This window comes from Echiichthys vipera (genome assembly GCF_963691815.1).
Source record: "Echiichthys vipera genome assembly, chromosome: 20".
Taxonomy (NCBI): domain Eukaryota; kingdom Metazoa; phylum Chordata; class Actinopteri; order Perciformes; family Trachinidae; genus Echiichthys; species Echiichthys vipera.
In genome coordinates, this window is record NC_139845.1 from 12917173 (window position 1) to 12934526 (window position 17354).

Below are 17354 nucleotides of genomic sequence, written 5' to 3' on the forward strand. Positions count from 1 at the left end.
CACAATATGGGAACTTTGGACTCCACTTTCCTGTATTTACTCAGTCCTTGGCTTCTGATTTAGAGGATTGTTTTTATTATCTAAAGGTTTGGACTACAGGGAGGATTTCCAATGACCCCAGTTCAGTTATGCTGTGTCCAGGAATTCTCTGAAAGCCATTCTGGGAAAGCCTGTTTTGGCCTTTGTTGCGGTCTGACAGTTAGTGGGACGTGATAATGCCTTTATGTGATTGTACATCGGTGTGTTTTAGTGTATTTTCACACACACTTTTCCTAGTTGATTCCATGGCTGTAGTTTGATAGTTGAAAACCCTTCCAAGGGAAGTGGGTGTCATGAAGATAACCTGGGAGAATGTGCTGAGCTGGGCTGGATGTTCTGCAGGCAGGAAAGTGCGGTGATCCACAAGCAGGAACTCACATTCTGTCAACTTATTACACCCCTACACACGCACAATCCAACCCCCCTAACTGCCATCTGTATTTCTGCCTCTGTCAGGCCTTTTCCCTAACCAAAAAAAAAACACACACTCACAGGAAACGGCCCGTGCGGCTCCCAAATAAGCTGATGTGTCATGCCTTCCTTTCCGATATTTCTGCAAAGGACAGAGGCTGTTGCACCTCTCTCCTTCTTCCTCTTCTTCTCCCCTGTCGCAGTGAGACACAGCGGTAGCCGTGACATTTCATGTTCTTCTGTAAGAATTTGCAGCTCCTGTGGTGGGAGACGCTGCCACTCTGGGAGCCATGAGTCGCTGTTGTGTGGTCAAAGTGATCACCTTGACAGAGATCCAACTTCTACAGGTAGGGGGAGCAAATCAGCATACAGGCCAGGCAAATCGGGATCAGATCAGATACAGAAAAGTCTGTGTGTGTGAAACTATGTGTGCAATTGTTTGTGTTTGCATGTGAGATACATTTTCTTTGCTTTACAAGAGGCAACCAGAGTGAATATAAGCCACCGTGTAATGCAAATTTTGCGATCGGTTTGCGATCACAGTTTTATTTTTTCTCACATTTCCCAATCTAGGCTGTGCAGTTAAAGCTATTTGTTGGTTAAGCAGGCTCAGCAAAATACAGTAAGCATGTTTGAAAAGGCGTTTTGTTCCACTTTCATCTTATCTCCGCGTTCAAGATGGGAAAAAGATAATTGAGCTTTGCTACTTTCAATATGTTGCAAAATACTATTTTTTGCAGAAATAAATCCAAAGTTCCTACTAGGTTTTGTCCATAATTTGTACAGCTAGTTAATGTCACCATCACCCAGTGTTTCATAAGCTGTTGGATTTTTCTGAAGTGAAAGAAGAACTTGGGCAAGACTGAAACTGTGAGTTAGGCAAGAGCTTTACATTTAGAAGGAGCACCTGTGAGTTTGTCTGTTGCAATGGCAGTGTGAGTGCAACATTTCCAGTGGGACGAAAGAAATGCACCTTTTAACTCAGAGGTAAATCTCACCACTATTAAATTTTTCTCACAAATAGAGGCAGAGAAAATCATGATTTGAAAGAATATATTCGATTGGCTTAGCTTTGAGTGTGTGTGTTTTTATCTTTTAGTGGAGAATTTCAATTATATACACAACTGGGGAAATGTCATCTGTAATGCAGCTTTAATTGTCATTTTCTTTTGAGGACAATAGAGTTGTTTGTAGAGCATTGCTGTGACATGCTTGATCATTTAAGTTATGGGCACTTTGATCAGATACTTATTCTATTTAACTGCTAAAAAACATGCATGATGTGACTGCAGAGCATGGTAGAGTATTTGTTGGATTTGTCCAACCTGTGTGAATGCAGCAGGTTAGTGAAAGAGTCAGGAGAAGTTGTATTGAGAAAGAAAGGGATAAATAGGCTGTGCATGTTGAATGAGGGCATTGTCTGACATCTTTCTTTTGGTGGTTTAAATATCTCTAATAAAGATAATGAAGTTAGGGAGTTGCAGCTGATCTCCTAATCACAGTAAAGTCTTTTGAATAGACACAGGAAGTACAAACACAAACTGGAATTATTTTTTCCCCTAATTAAAGCGTTATGAAACTTAAGCCTGTTTCACACATACACTGCAAACCTGAAATTATTTAAAGCTTACCCGGCAGAGCTGTATGTAAGAATTTAAATGTCTGAATTAGTTGGATCAGACATCAAACCGGCGTTACCCTGCCAGCTCCCTAATACAAAGTCTGTGTGTGAATAGAGCAAGTCATTGTTCAGAGAGTTCACAGAGAGTGAGTGGGCGTGTAGATGCCGTTTCTATAATGCTGCTTGCACAAAACCGGAAGTAAACACACAACCAAAGGTGAAGAAGAACAGTCATTAACATGACGACGGCAACAAAAATGTCAAATTGGAGAGGCGAAAAGACTCAGGAACTTCTGACGGAAAAGGCAAAATCTTCAAACGATTTCAAGGAGCGGCAAGAAACTCAGTTGTTTATCACCACATTACAAGCTAGCTCTGTGACCGAGATCATGTCCCCCCCTCCTGCACGCTCTACTAGGAGCCACCCCTCACCTAAACCAAACAGAGTATTCCAAGTGAGAACGCATTGAGATGGACTCTTGTTGTATGACACGACATATGACAGACTTCAAGCATGAACGTGTAAAATGATCACTAGCTAGAAATGCAAAAACTTAAATGCATTGACTGATAGCTTTGCTTTGATATCAGTCAACGTCTGTTTACTCTGCAAAAGGTTTGCATGTCAGGAATAACTGTGCAAATGTGTGTAAAAGGAAAGTGAACCTGTGACCTCTTCTCTACCAGTGAGCTCAAACACTGCTTCAATTGTTGTAGCAGGTGCCAGTAGCCATATTGAGAGAGAAAAAAACTCAAGTATCTCAAACATCAGATCTTAGTCACTACAATCCCAAACTTTATCCTCCATTGATAAGATTCTTATCTCATTTCTGTCCCATGTGTATAGTGGGCATTGATAATTTTCAACATGTCCTCTTCACACATACACAGGCCTGCCATTGTTGAACTTGGCCTCAGCGACTGAAGCACCATTACCTCTAAAATCTAATCAGATTCCCTTAAGTGGATAACAAGCGTGTCTCCGGCATTTACAGTAGTGAGAAAGCTGAAGTGAAACCAGGACAAACTGCTGTCACACAAAGCAGATGTGGTGCGTCGCAGTCCTGGCATCCCTCTTGCTAGCAGTAGTGGAAAAAAATGTTGATTGGCTAACAACTGGCATCTTGTTTGGCCTGGAGAAGTCAGATAAGAGCTCTCAGTCACTACTGACAAGTTGAGTATTGTGATGAGCCTGCTCTCAGTTAGGTGGATGAGTGGTGAATAAATGTAGCTAGTCTAGCTGACAAGGAGAATTTAATGCTGAGTTTAAGTAAAATTCCAATATTGCCATGACCGAAGGTCCCTACATTTAGCAGTGTTGTGTTGACATTTAATCCATACTAACTTTCATTAGAAGTCTGAATACACAACAAGCTACTTGTTAGCAATCTACTATTTTAATCCAATTCCAGAAAATTATTAACTTTTGAGAGAAGAAATGACCCATTCTTACTCTTAAAGTAAAAGTTGATATAACGAGCAATAAACTGCTTGTCGCTTCACTGTTTCATTTGGGGTTTTTGTCGCTGCCGCCTTTTTTGATCTGATATGACGAGTGGCTAATGGTGGCTAATGTTAGCTAATTTCAGCAAATTTAAGGAAGATATACCTGTATACATTACTGAGGGAGTTAGCACTCCTCAACTTGTGCTATTGTTACTTAGCATTTTAGCTAAACACTACTGTTTAGTATTTTCCAATAACCCTCACAAAGTAGCTTTAGTTGAACTATTTGGTAAAGCTCACTTTTGATGCTTTCATTATCTGTGATTTAGTTGATAAATGACACTTGTTGGGTATGGTAATGTGCTCCAAAAAATGATTATTAATACAGGTACATGGACATGGTTAAAGGAATGCTGCTGGAGATACTGGAGGTTTCTTTGATTAAAAATGTATGCTTTAATATCACATTACCTTTTGCCAATGAGTTACACATAATAAGTATGGTATAGTATGCTAAAACTGCTGAAGTACTACACCAACAGTGTTGCTTTTCTGGCTTTCTTCTACTTCTAACTGATTAGCTGAGGCAAGACATGGAAAAAAATGGCCGTGTGGAGCTATAAAACAATTACATAGAGCACGCTATTTTGTCCAGTGAGTAAAAGTCTTCTTAGAGCAAGTTCAAAAAGAAATCTAGATAAAAGAGACAGACAAGATGACCATCAACAACTGACAAGACTAACATAATAATTCTATTGATAACAATATATGTATTATTATTATTAAGTACACCCCAAAAAATACTGGCTATTAACTAACACAGCAAGTTACAGTGAGCTTCTTTGTTGGCTCCCGACCAGTTAAACTAGACATTTTAGGTGATGTTCCCTCTTAAAATAGCCTTCAAAAACAGTAATAAAGACCTCAAAAATAGTTTTGTTGCAGTTATTGTTTGGGAAACTGATAATACTTTCACGTTAAAACCCATGAATGAATGGATGAAAAGGCTTGGTTAAAAATGGCATTAGAGCTATTTAAAACCCCCATTGGGGAACAAGGGTCATTTGTACTACCACAACCCCTGGAGCAGACAGAAGAGGACGTTGGGAACTGACCACCGATTGGTCAGTCAGACAGAAAAGGGAGGTCTGCATGAATTAGTGACAGACGCTAAAGGCAGATATCCTGCAGTGATCAAACCCTGGGTGATCTGACAGTCCAGTGTTTGAAGTGATTATCATGCTACGCAACATAAAGGCTTACCCCCAACTTTGGGCCTAATTAGCTCACTTTGGGCCCTTTATAAGACTTTGGTAGAAGGCTGGGGAGTACAGACACTCAGTGAGAAGTCAGCAACTCAACAGGATAGCAGCAGCAGATCTGGATCCTTAAAGTTGACTTGCTGCTTCACCAAAACAAACCAATCTGAAGATTATCTGCTTTTCTGAGAATGCCACACTTGACTGACTGCAGTTACTACACGATGCGGGACGCAACCAGAGCTTCACATGTAAGAATATAAAAATTCAGAAAATGACTTGTTTAAATGTTTTGTTGAACAGTGCTGCCATGTTTTCTAATGTAACATAATTGTAAGGCTTGTATTATTGGTTTGGCAATTTTGACCACTGGTTGTATGTATGTGCACACCATGTACTAATGATTAATAGGATATGAAAGTAACTGAAACATTATGCGTTTCGTCTGTCAACTTTAGTCCACTTCTGGGAAAAAAGCTTTTGCTTCTGACCACATTTTTCAGATGGAAACTGGTGGTACATTTTCAAAATATGACAATAGTTTACATGAGAAAGGGCCTCAAGAACGAGTCCTAATTCTCATAAACACACTTGCTTCACATGTCAAACGTGACTTGCTTGAATGTGCGTTCTACAAAATTCAGAACTGCTGTAAGTGTGTAAATTTAATCTGCACAAGTGACTAATAATAGGAAATACTGACTCCTAACTATATCTGTGTGTTGAATAAGAAAGAAGCCGACAGCTACTGGGAACACCTCTTGTGCATGCGTTCTTAGTCAGCACTGTTTCAGTGGTGTGAGAAACAATGCGTGATAAGATGATTTTCTATTCAGTCGACAAACTGAACTTGTTTTTTGCTGCAGGTACAAAGCCACCTGGAGAACTCCAAGTTCCACCTCCACCAGACCCAGAATCAGCAGGTCAAGCAGTACCTGACACTGGGCTCCAAGCTGGCCTCTTCGGCCGGGCAGGGCCACGCCATTCCGCATACACACGCCCCTGGCCAACCGCTGGCAACCGTGCCGATCATAAGGAATGGACACATGCCCTCTGTCAGCGACAGCAGCAACCCCAACAGTCCTGTTACCCTCCTCTCAATGGCCAATCACGACAGCGAGGTGAGTGGGTTTTATGAGAAAGAAACTTATGATTTGCCGAATATATGGAACTGAAATTGAGAAAGCTCAAAAAATGTACCAAGCAGTGACTGGAAGGGAGTTATGATTTTTTTTTTTTGTAGATTTCGCAACACTCCTGACATGTTTTCCTGTCAACAGAAAAGAAACAATTTGCTTTCATTTTTTATGCCCTTTGTAAGAATCATGTCTTAATCCCTCTAAATGATTTCATTAAGAGAGATAAATCATGGCTGACTCTTTGTTTGGACAACCTGTAATATAACTCACAAGCATCAGTAACCTCCTAAATTTGGATTGGGTTTGAATCTCAGAGAGTAGTTTCAAGTAATCATCGAAACAAAGTGATGCCATTATTGATCTCCCCCTCTCTCTCTCTCTGATGTGTTCATCAATAACTTCAGACATGCAGCCTCTGATGAGAGAATCCTTTCAAAGAAAGGAAACTAGTTTGATAACAGATGCATGTTTTTCCCGCCAACACTGCTAACTAACTTAGGAAGAGGCAGTGGGGAACTTGTCTGTTATTGGATTAGTCTCTAGACAGTCCCTCCCCTTCATCGTGTCTATTTTGGTTTGAATGTTGAGATTTTTAAAAGATCAGACTTGGACAGTATTGATATTCTGGTAAAAACATCATCAACCTGTCCCTGAGTACACTGAAATTACTGTTTTCTTTTAGTTCCAAATGGATGAAGTTATTGATGACCTAATTAGTCTTGAATCCGGTTTCAATGATGGAGGCTTGGATTGCATGGAGTCTAACATCATAATGCAAAACAATGTAAGTATCAATCACAATGACAGCTGCATAACAATGTTTGAAATGTGACGGACTATCAGCAGTTTGAAGGTCTTTTGTATTGATTTCTGCAACATATCCAGGTTTTGTTAACCTGTTCACATTACTGCAGTGAGGTTTATGTCAAGTTATGTTCCATAATTAATGACTTTGCTCTTTTTAGGCTGAACAGGGAATAGAAAGTTCCTCCACCTAAAAAAATAGGTGCAGACTTGACTTGCTTGGGAAAAGGGAGACCTGTTTTAGTTTGGGGTCAGCTTAAGTCTGGAGATGAGTCAAAGTTCATTTGGGCTTAGCTACATTTCTCACATTACTCAAGAAGATCAACAATGCAGATTAGGTAAAAAAAAAGAAAAGAGGATGTTTATGGACAGCGGTACAAGTGACAATAGACTAAGTTACCTTTATAGACAGTATCTACTTAAGTCCACTCTTGGGAAGACAACCAACAAGAAATGGCGCCACAGACAAGCACTCAATCATTAGGATTCATGACCAAGAAGGAATTCAAAAACTCTGGGCAAAAATGTGGGACAAGGGGTCCATTTGGCTGAAGAACATAGCAACACCTGAGCCAAATACAGGGAGAATTTGTGGGATGGGAACACTGGGAAACTAGCCTAACTTCTTAAATACAGAGATTGTCAGACAAAGAATCATACACACAGATAAAGTGACACGCAGCAAAACACAACAGACACTGTGACAGAGAAGGAATGGGGGGGTGTGGGGGGGCAGTGGGTTTCAAATGAGGACAGAAGCGCAACAGAGGGGCGAGGAGAGAGAGATTTTGTTGGAGAGAGTTACTGAGCCATTGGATTGGGCTAATGCATACACTCCCCATGGGCTTGTTCAGAAATGATACCATGCTTAAATGGATCAATTCATCCTAATTAGTCATACAGTACGATGCATCACGTCGTTTCGCCGTGTCAACACATCCTGGAACAGAGACGGGAGAGGGACTGAAGTGATTACAATAGGAGTAGTGGGGGAATTGTTGCAATCTTTCATTTTGATAAGCACATTTGTCCCCTCCTCCTCCTCCTCCTCCTCCTCCACTTCTCCCATCTTGGTGAGATAATGAGAAAAAAAGGCACATGCAAACTAAACCAACTGCAGATATCTGAAATGTCTGCAGTTTCTTCTGTTTTGTTTCTTCAATTCCTTCCCATCTCTTGACTTGACATGCAGCCCTTATCATGTTCACCAGTCTGGCGGTTAGATTTGACACACGTTGTGGATAAAATTGGCTGCGCGCATTGTGGAATGCATGGCGGCTTCTGTAGCATTTTCCCATAAATACACAAATGTGAATTAGACACACATGTGTGTCAGCATGCCATATCTTGACATCTCCCCAGTCCATGACAGGACGTCATTATCACAGAACTGATGCACGCTTTCCCAGACAAGAAGAGACCCATAGGAAAACAGTTTTGCCTCTGTTCAAGCAGTTGACCTAGCTAGCCTTTTCATCTAATGGGATGCTATTTTCAACACAGAGCACATCTCTGTGTTGGGAGCACTTTCAAGTGGAGGGGTTTTGAAAATGGTGGCATTATCAGATCAAGGCACTATGTCTGGGAAGGCCAGACCTCGGACGGCTGCAAGCCCGGGTTGGAGGTGAGGCTTAGATGGAGTAAGGCTGGAGGATGACCCTTTACTGACCTGCTTTTTTAGCAAGGGTAACTTATTGTTAGGTTGTCGCTGTTTTTTTTTTTACTCACTGTGATACGAGACAAGCAGGCAATCTGAACATGGCAGCAATTTGTGAGTGCAGCACTTGGTTTGCCCTGTCCTGCTGAGTAAGACGTGGATACTACAACTCCCTGGTGGGAGGTCCAAAGCCAGAGGCCTGGGGGCTGACAACCTTCCGATCACTGAATTCGCCTCTTGTCTTTTTTGTCAATGATAAACAAAGCCTCACAGCAGCTAAAAACAACTATTTGTTTTGTAGATCTGGTTAAAGTGGGAAATGTAATTGTCTTTGCATGCTTCCACTTTGAATGACAGTTTCTCATTTTTCGCCCCCCTTCCCCTCCCCTCTCTCTTCCTAGGTGTCCCTCAGTGGCAGCATGCTGGACATCTATGGGGGTGAACAAGGTATGAACGCCCCTAATGGTGGAATGAGCCCCACATCTAACCCCACAAAGCTCACTGTTAAGAGGGAATACACAGGTATGAACTCTAGCATAGCACTGATCAAACAACCAACCATTTTATCAATAATTACATGCTCACATTGATAAAATGTAAGTTAAAATCACACATATTTTGGTTGTTAGAAGACATCATTTAGGGGAATTAAATCAAATCAATTATCAAAATGAATACGTCTATATGCTATGGTCTAAGGCAGTCCGAAAATATTAGTAAACAGAAACAACTCTCTCCAAAATACAAAAAACTGCAGTGCTATAACTCAAATTGTGTGATATCATCACGTATAGGTGTGAAACTGTGCCATAGACAATATATAGAGAAATATGTTAAAGGTGACATTGAGAACACCCATGGGAATGTTCTGAATATATGGGCACATTTTCTGTTTCAAAACTGAGAACAATACAAAATAATTAAAAACATTTGGGTATAAAAAAGAAAGCAAACATTACCAATTATTGTCTATGGAGCAGCTCCGGACTCTGTACTTGATGACATCAGCTTGAGACTTACTACTCTGGTTTCTGGCTTTGAGGGAGAGATGCTCATGTTCACAAATACTGATAGAACTTTCGTAAACCATAGGAATAACATGCATGAAATCAGCATAGTTCCCATTTAAAACAAAAAAATAAGGCATTTTTCTAAATCGAAAGCTCTGGGTGGGTACTACAAAGAACACTGTACCTAAGTTAGTTAAAAAAGGCAACATGTCTGTTCCTGTTAAAACTGAGTCCAATTATGTGTCTCAGGCAAACAACAGAGAAATGTCTAAGACGATTTGTGTCCAGTGTTTGACAAACACTGTCCTTGTCGCTGGTTCAGTTAATAGGCCGTAGAAACGTGTAGACTTTTGGTCACAGAGCAAAAAACAAACAAAGGGCCCTTTAAGACATTTCTTATTAATGTCATGCTTCAAGCAAAGAAGCCCAATTGATTTAGGAAATAGAAAGGATGCCCCAAGAACCCTTCACTCTCAACGGACAAATAAGTAAATTGCCTTCTGTTTCATTTGAGTGTGGGCAGAGAGGACAATGGGCTGTTACACAGAGTTTAAATTGTCTTGATTAAATCAACAGAGACAAATTGGGAAATCCAATCTCAGGTCCTCAATTATGTAATTTGGAAGAATGTGAATACAAATATGGATGCACTGGCATTTTTGTCCCTCTCCGGGACAGATTAGCAAATTTGCTAAACTGTCTTGATTACGGTATTTTTAAAGTGATCCCCATTTTTCGTCCACAATGAGCTTCAGACATGCCGGAGGGGATAAACTGGGATCATTCAGTGTGTGTGGGTGTGTGTATGTGTAAAGAGGTTAGGCTTGTGTCTGTGGTTTGGGCAAATGCACGGAAACTCCACATTCTGGCTGACCCCGCCACTGAACTCCCTCAAAACAACTGATTGTGTGTCTCCTGACTGGACCTTTTGTGGCGTCTTGTGCTCGTTGTCTTACAGCTTCTAAATATGTGTGCGTTGCTAATCCATTTGTTCCCCTCTGTGATTGATTTTTTTTGACAGAACATGACACAAGAGTGATGGCCAAAGAGAGACAGAAAAAAGACAACCATAATCTGAGTAAGTGTCTCCCGCTGCCTTTCAACTTCAAAATTTATCATCTGGAAATAAGTTATGGCAAACCTTTAGCACAAAAGTCCTAATCATCGCTTTATTTTTGTTCTGCTTGCTTAGTTGAAAGAAGACGAAGATACAACATCAACTACAGGATTAAAGAGCTGGGGACGCTCATACCAAAGTCGAATGACCCGTAAGTAGTGAAATATAAATGTATTTATTGAAATAATACCCCTGCTTTGCTTCACTTTATGTCACTGAAACTACTCCAAGACCTTGTCTGGCAGGGAAGCATATTAAATTCAAAGCACAAAGATACTCTAAACGTTGTTCATTGAATTCAAATGAGTACTCAAGCACATTTCAGTCATCTTTCAAGGGTGCACTTGAACTCCATTGTAGTCTACGCTCCAAGAGCTGTACATCCTCTCGCTGGGTCCCAGCAGTTCAGCTCAAAGCATGAATGATGAGGAAAGGGTCAAATGCAAAGAAGCAGGCCACACCATTTGAATCAAAGATTGAAGCACAATTGGAACATAGAGATGGAGTGTGGAGCTGAATTGAAATCCGCCGGCCATCTTTCGCAATTGAACTTTGCTTCAGATTTAAATGGAAGGTTGGCGTTGTCACCGCGCCATTAACACGAGATATAAGAGATTATTAGCGCTGATCAGACCAATGTCTCACTTGTGAAAGAGGACACTTTTACCACTGCTCCCCTTTACTTTTTCTGAAAAAAAGCAATAATATCTGCAAAAGAATGACTTGCACTCTAGCACCTCAAGTCGTGTTCCATTTTCTCCTCCGTCTTCCTACTTAGCTCATTTTCCCCTCACCTATTTTTATTCAAGGATTAATTTTACTGAACAAGGAGGTACGAGAATGGACTTTCCACATAGCTACTTAACTATTCTATTAAAATTCCCATTCAGTGTCCCCATGTAATGGATGGATGAAGGATGAATAATTGCCCCATGTAAATTACCATTTCTTATTCATATCGTAAAAGGGGAAAAAAACTCCTGTGTTAAAACTTTTCCCCCTGTTTCTTAATTTTTTTTTTTTATTATATTACGGATGATATTCTGCCGACATCAGTGGCTTCTGTGTAAAAAGGTTATCTTTCACATTTCTCCTTTCTGCAGCGACATGCGCTGGAACAAAGGCACCATCCTGAAGGCCTCAGTAGAGTACATACGGTGGCTGCAGAAGGAGCAGCAGCACGCTCGGGAGCTGGAGAGCCGTCAGAAGAAGCTGGAGCAAGCCAACAGGAGACTTCTGCTGAGGATCCAGGTAATAAAATGTAACGTTCTAAATAAAGAAATATGCATCTTAAGGTCTACAAATCAAGATCATTTCAGATTTTAACAATAAGTATTATTATACTTCCAATATTATTGTGTTGACTATAAATAAATAAATAAATAAGTGAATGCTTTAAAAGTATCAACGGAGAAATGCACACAGCCCGTATTCAGACACTGTGTCTTTAAACAAGCCGTCTGGACTTCTCTATGGTTGGGATGTCACAGTTATACTAGGCTATACAGAAAGTGCAGTTACAGTGCCGTTACAATCATTCCCCGGCTAAAGAGACAGTGCAGAGGCACCAAGAGCGCAGATGCAAAAGACCCGGAAAAACTGACCAATACAGATATATTAAAACGTACAGTATGAGAAAAATAATGTGGTTTTTGAACATTAAAGGTATGTAAACATATGCTACTAGAAACCCAAAATACAAGTGTGAACCTGAAAATGAGCATAACACTGTAGGTCCCCTTTAAATACAAACAGATGTGTATAGGCTTGGTAATAAACTATGCCAACTCGGCTATAAGATATACATCCTTAGACTTGATGTCTCCTCATTTTCGTCTAACACAAAATCAGTGTTCTTCCTAATAAACAGTTTATGCACACAAAGGGTTGGACAATCAACTCACTCATGTCCCACTAATGTCCCCCTCAGTCCCGGCGAGTAAACTTCCGTTTTCACATTATGGATTTATGTAAAAACACCCTCCTCCAGGCATCTAACAGGCCTGTTTTATTTTGCCAAAGATCAGTTTGGTGAAGAGAGAGGACTCGCTCTGTCAACCTTACCTGACTCAATCATCCCTTGGTGCTTCCCACTAATTTCCACCTCCAAAGCTTTACAACCCCACAATGTTAAATCATTTCCATCTCCAAAGCTTCACACCTTCCCTCCTGTTGTTTACATGAGCCCCCCCCCCCACACACATCTCTGAGAGCTCAGCGCTAATTACCTGAGGATTAAACACAATGAACTAGGTGTTGGTGATAGGGCCATTATTTTCTATCCTGATATAGGTCATTATATACTGTATCTTGATAATGATATATATCCCAATATAGCACGTTTTCTAGTCATTTTTAGAAATAAGCAGTCTATAGCTATAGGAAACAACCACACCAATCTTCGAATGTCATTCACTCAAAATATTTCTGAGAAACTTAATTCAGTTTATGCTTGTTATTATCAATCTATGACTATGTGTATCACAGTAGCTAAATATATGATTTATGATACAATTCCATTGAAAAGGCCATGAATTATCATATTGAATTATCACCCAGCCCTCCAAGAAACCCAGCTATTTCAGTGGAAAATAAAGCAGATTAGAAATAGATGATGAGCACTAATAGAAGAGATGCATGCATTCCCAGATGTTTGCAAGTACACCTGTGCACTTTTAGGCACATGAACATTGTGGCTTATCCGAGTTTACTCAAATGATGGGAAGAACACAAAACACCTTCAAAGATGACAGAACCATCCAGAAAACACTGACCACCGCTGACGTTAAAAGGATAGCTATCAAAGGTCACACATGGCTTTGTGGTGACACTGATTAGCGCAGACCATATACTGTCATAATCGTGTGTTTGAGATGAGAGTGTGTGTCAACACCAAAACTCCCCAAGTGCGACTCACTCTAACCTAACCTCGGTATGCTGTGAAGAAGGTGTGGTGGTGGTGATGTTACTCCACACGATGCTGTCATGGCAAATCTGCTCATACAGTCTTTTGATTTTGCACATTTTTAGGTATTTATTCAGATGTTATCTAGACGAACATGCGATAACTGGGAAGGTAATTTTCTTAACTCTTAAGAAATAGAGATCTTTATCTTGTTATCTTTCTTTTCCAGGAGCTTGAGATCCAGGCACGAGCACACGGTCTCCCAAACATGACTTCAGCCTTGGGGACAGTTGAATTATCCTCACATCTCCTCAAACAACAACAGCAACAGCAACAACAGCAGCAGCAGCAGCAGCAGTCTCCCCAGGCACAACAACCCCAGCAGCCGCCCCTCTACCAGGAGGACCCCAACAGCGACTACCTCCAGAGGATAGCCGGAGTGACGTCGTCCATCCCCGCCGCCGGGCCGCAGGATCACATCCAAGGCGCCGACGGCTGCACCACATTCTCCGACCCGCTGTCCCACTTCACAGACTTCTTCAGCGCTACGCTCAAGGAGGAACACCGTCTGGATGAGATCCTCATGGACGACCCGCTCTCGCCGTTTGGCACTGACCCGCTCCTCTCGGCAGGCTCGCCTGGGGCCGCGTCAAAGGACAGCAGCCGCAGGAGCAGCTACAGCTCTGCAGAGGGTGACGACCTATAAGGGAGCCCACCTCAGTTACACACTGTTGTTATTTCATGAGTGGGAAAGGGCATGCACAGAGCCTCTTAAAAGACTGATGGCTTTGGGCATACAAATACCATTCACAGAGTTTCAAGTTATTTAAATGACAGTTAACACACCTGACATTGCCCCTCAAAGTGCCAACTGTATATAAAAGTGTGTAGTTGATCAGGTGGGTGTTAGAGCTCGATTGCATTCTTCAAAGCTCACGAAGAAGATTCCTGGACCTCCTGCTCCTTCAACTGCTCTTTTTAACTTTTACCATTATAGACAATGAATATGTTTCTCTGCCTCCCGGACAGAGCAGACTTACAAGAAAAAGGGAGACATTTATCAGCCTTTAAGTACATAATGTAAATGACCATGTCCGGGTAAACACTGTGGTAGCTGTACACTGTGATATATGCAAAATAATCACTGAAAACCTGCCAGAGCTTCCCTTTTTTCAAGTGAAAATACAGAACCACTACTTCACAAAAGTATTTTCTAACAGTAACAGTCAAAATTGTGATTGTATCAAACCCCTGGTTTTGTCTTTGAGATTTGAACGTGCGACTGACTCACTGCAATGCCTAACATGTCTTTGGTCTTGTCTGTGTCTTTTAAGTGTTTTTTGTTGAATAAGTGCTTATGTATTTATATATGTTTTAATCCATGTATTCCTGGAAAAAAGATATATATATTATTATCTAACACATTAACTTTTTTTACTCTTAGTAGGGGTGGGAAAAATATAATAAACCCCTTTTTTCGGTATAACTGATTTTGGCTTCTAGTTGTCATCTCACAGAAGACTTTAATTTTAATTTACCCAAGGTCTGCATTCACATACCTTCAATACAACTCAGACAGAGAAGAGGAAAAGGACAATAACCAAAAGGACAGCATGAGATTGTTTTTGACCAAATTAAGAACACAAATGAATCCACGTCATGTTCAGATCCTGCGCACCCTACCCAGGCGCTCACAGACAATTTCAGACGTCACTCTCTTCTCCAAGTTCGGGACCAAAAAGAGTCAGAAGGAGGAAATGGGCTCTGCAGCTAGACCCCTTTCAAATTGATCGTTTGGCATAAATGAGCAATGGCTCACATTTGACTTATATCTTTGCTTTGTTGTTAAGTATACAGAAAGCTCAACACATCAGGGGCGTGATGGGTGAAACATGATATAAAGTGACCAGTGGTAAACTGAGTGCAAAATCCTCATCAGCAGGGCTAAAAGACTGAATAAATCCTGAAAAGTTGTATTGTGGAAGGTGAAGGGCCGGCTTACAAGGTAGCTGATTAGCAATGAGTGGCAAAAAGGAGGAGAGAGGAGGGAAATTGGATAATAAAGACAAGTGGAGGAGGAGTAATAATTCTGATGAGCCTACTGTGAGCTGATGAGCCCTTGAGGATGAATAATGGTGAGGGATAAAGAGCTGATGTGAGAGTTGTTAGCTGAGGGCTAAGAAAGTTTCCTCTGAAATAAGCAGCATGAAGAGCAGTGTCCTCTCATAGGAGTTTGATCACAAACCGTTTGCATCATTCATAAACTTTGCGAAAGAAAGTTTGTTTGTGACGGTGATAAAAATAATGAGTTTGACCTCATTATGATCCCAAATCTTATTGTTTTGTGTTCAAAAATAATTTCTTCTACATGTAGTTTTCTCATCCTGAAGTTATGCATTAATAATACAACAAACAGAACAGTCTTGAAAAAAACAAAAAAAAACACACGCCAATACTTCCCAAATGGATTTCTCATCAAAGCCTCCCTGAATTAATGTTTTAGAATGTTATTAGTGTTTCTCTGGAAATCGAAACGTTCCTCGCTTGCGTCTCGTCTTTAGCTACAAACAAGACTGAAGCAATCAATCATCACAGAGTACAGTCACGCCAACTACAAAGTGCTGAGTGATGTTTATGGGTAATTGGCCAAAGCAGTTATGGAAGGTAAATATAGATTTTCATGAAGAGTATCTAAGAAAAAGACAGCGTGACTAAAATTTCAAAAAGGCTAAATTTACGTTTTGATTTTCAGTGATTTTTTTTCCATCTCCTTTCTTGCATTACCAAACTTGGAAAAAAAAAATACAAACATCCAATTAGAGAAGCACAGGAATTGATGAAAGTCAAAGTCAGGGGTAGAATAATACAAATGAACACCTTAATGAAAGCGTTGACGGTAATACCCGTACACATTCACATAATACTCTTTTAAGGCTTACCTCAAGAGACAAAGCATTCTGCCATGAAAAGGAAAGTCATATTTAACTTCCTCACCAATTCATTTCTTTCCACATCAAAGGCTATCATGGACAAAGTTCAAGGCCGGTTATGCACAGGCATCAAAAGGAAATGTGGTCGTATGAGGCAACGGTGACATCAGAACAAGCGACTTTTCATTTGGAATATCACAGTTCATCAAGTCACGGTTTGGAAAAATGCACAGGAACTGATGTGGAAGTGTCTACAGCGCAGGTATCTGATAATGCTGTTATGTTAGAGGCATTAGCTGCATATGTTGAGAGCAGAACTTACTTTTTTAACGTGTAAAACAAATTTGGGAACTTTTTTTCCCCCAACAAAACCTCCCCATCTCCCTCTCACGTCCTTTGCTCTATACCAAATCGCCTTCATAAGAAACAGATTTGGAGCTAATATGTGCCAAAAAGTGCACACCTTGTAAAATAATCTTTCCATTTCTTTTTGTGCTACTAATGCATGCACAGCAAAATGGTCTCCCTAAAAGAATTACCTCACTCCCAGGATGAAAGGGCTGCTGCCGTGTCACATTTTAAACAGCAGGTGGCAGCAATGGGCTGTGTTTTTTCCTCGCACTGTTCATAAAAAGAAGCTAAGGCAGAAGTGTGGAAAAACAGAGAAGATTTGTGGTGGATTATTAAAAAAAATAAAATAAATGCAAATTGAGTAAAAATTAAAAGTGTAGCATCATAGTTGGTAAACAGAACCTTCACATATGGAAAAATTCCTTTTGCAGGATATGCTAAAGTCCATGGTATTCCCTATACTTCCCAGTATAAACAGACAAATCTAAAGAAGGCAAGTGATGTCGTGAACCTCACAGCAGAGTCGTTCTGTCACCAAAACAACGTTGTCAGACCTCCTGCCACCCACCAACACTGACACCAGCACTGAGCAGGAGAAGCTGTCACCTGTGCAGATGCCACAGCTGCCAGCGTGCTACAATGCACTCACCTGTCGAGCCTGCCAT

General features: G+C 40.7%; 1 protein-coding gene across 1 annotated transcript; it reads left to right on the forward strand.

Annotated features, from left to right (window-relative positions):
- Window positions 1-661: 661 nt before the first annotated feature.
- Window positions 662-14727, forward strand: tfec (transcription factor EC). Its single transcript, XM_083935130.1, has 8 exons — window positions 662-797; window positions 5643-5897; window positions 6598-6699; window positions 8778-8823; window positions 10408-10464; window positions 10579-10654; window positions 11607-11754; window positions 13638-14727. The coding sequence occupies exons 1-8, from the start codon at window positions 741-743 to the stop codon at window positions 14112-14114; spliced, it is 1218 nt and encodes a 405-aa protein (XP_083791256.1). The 5' UTR covers window positions 662-740; the 3' UTR covers window positions 14115-14727.
- The last annotated feature ends 2627 nt before the right edge of the window (window positions 14728-17354 follow it).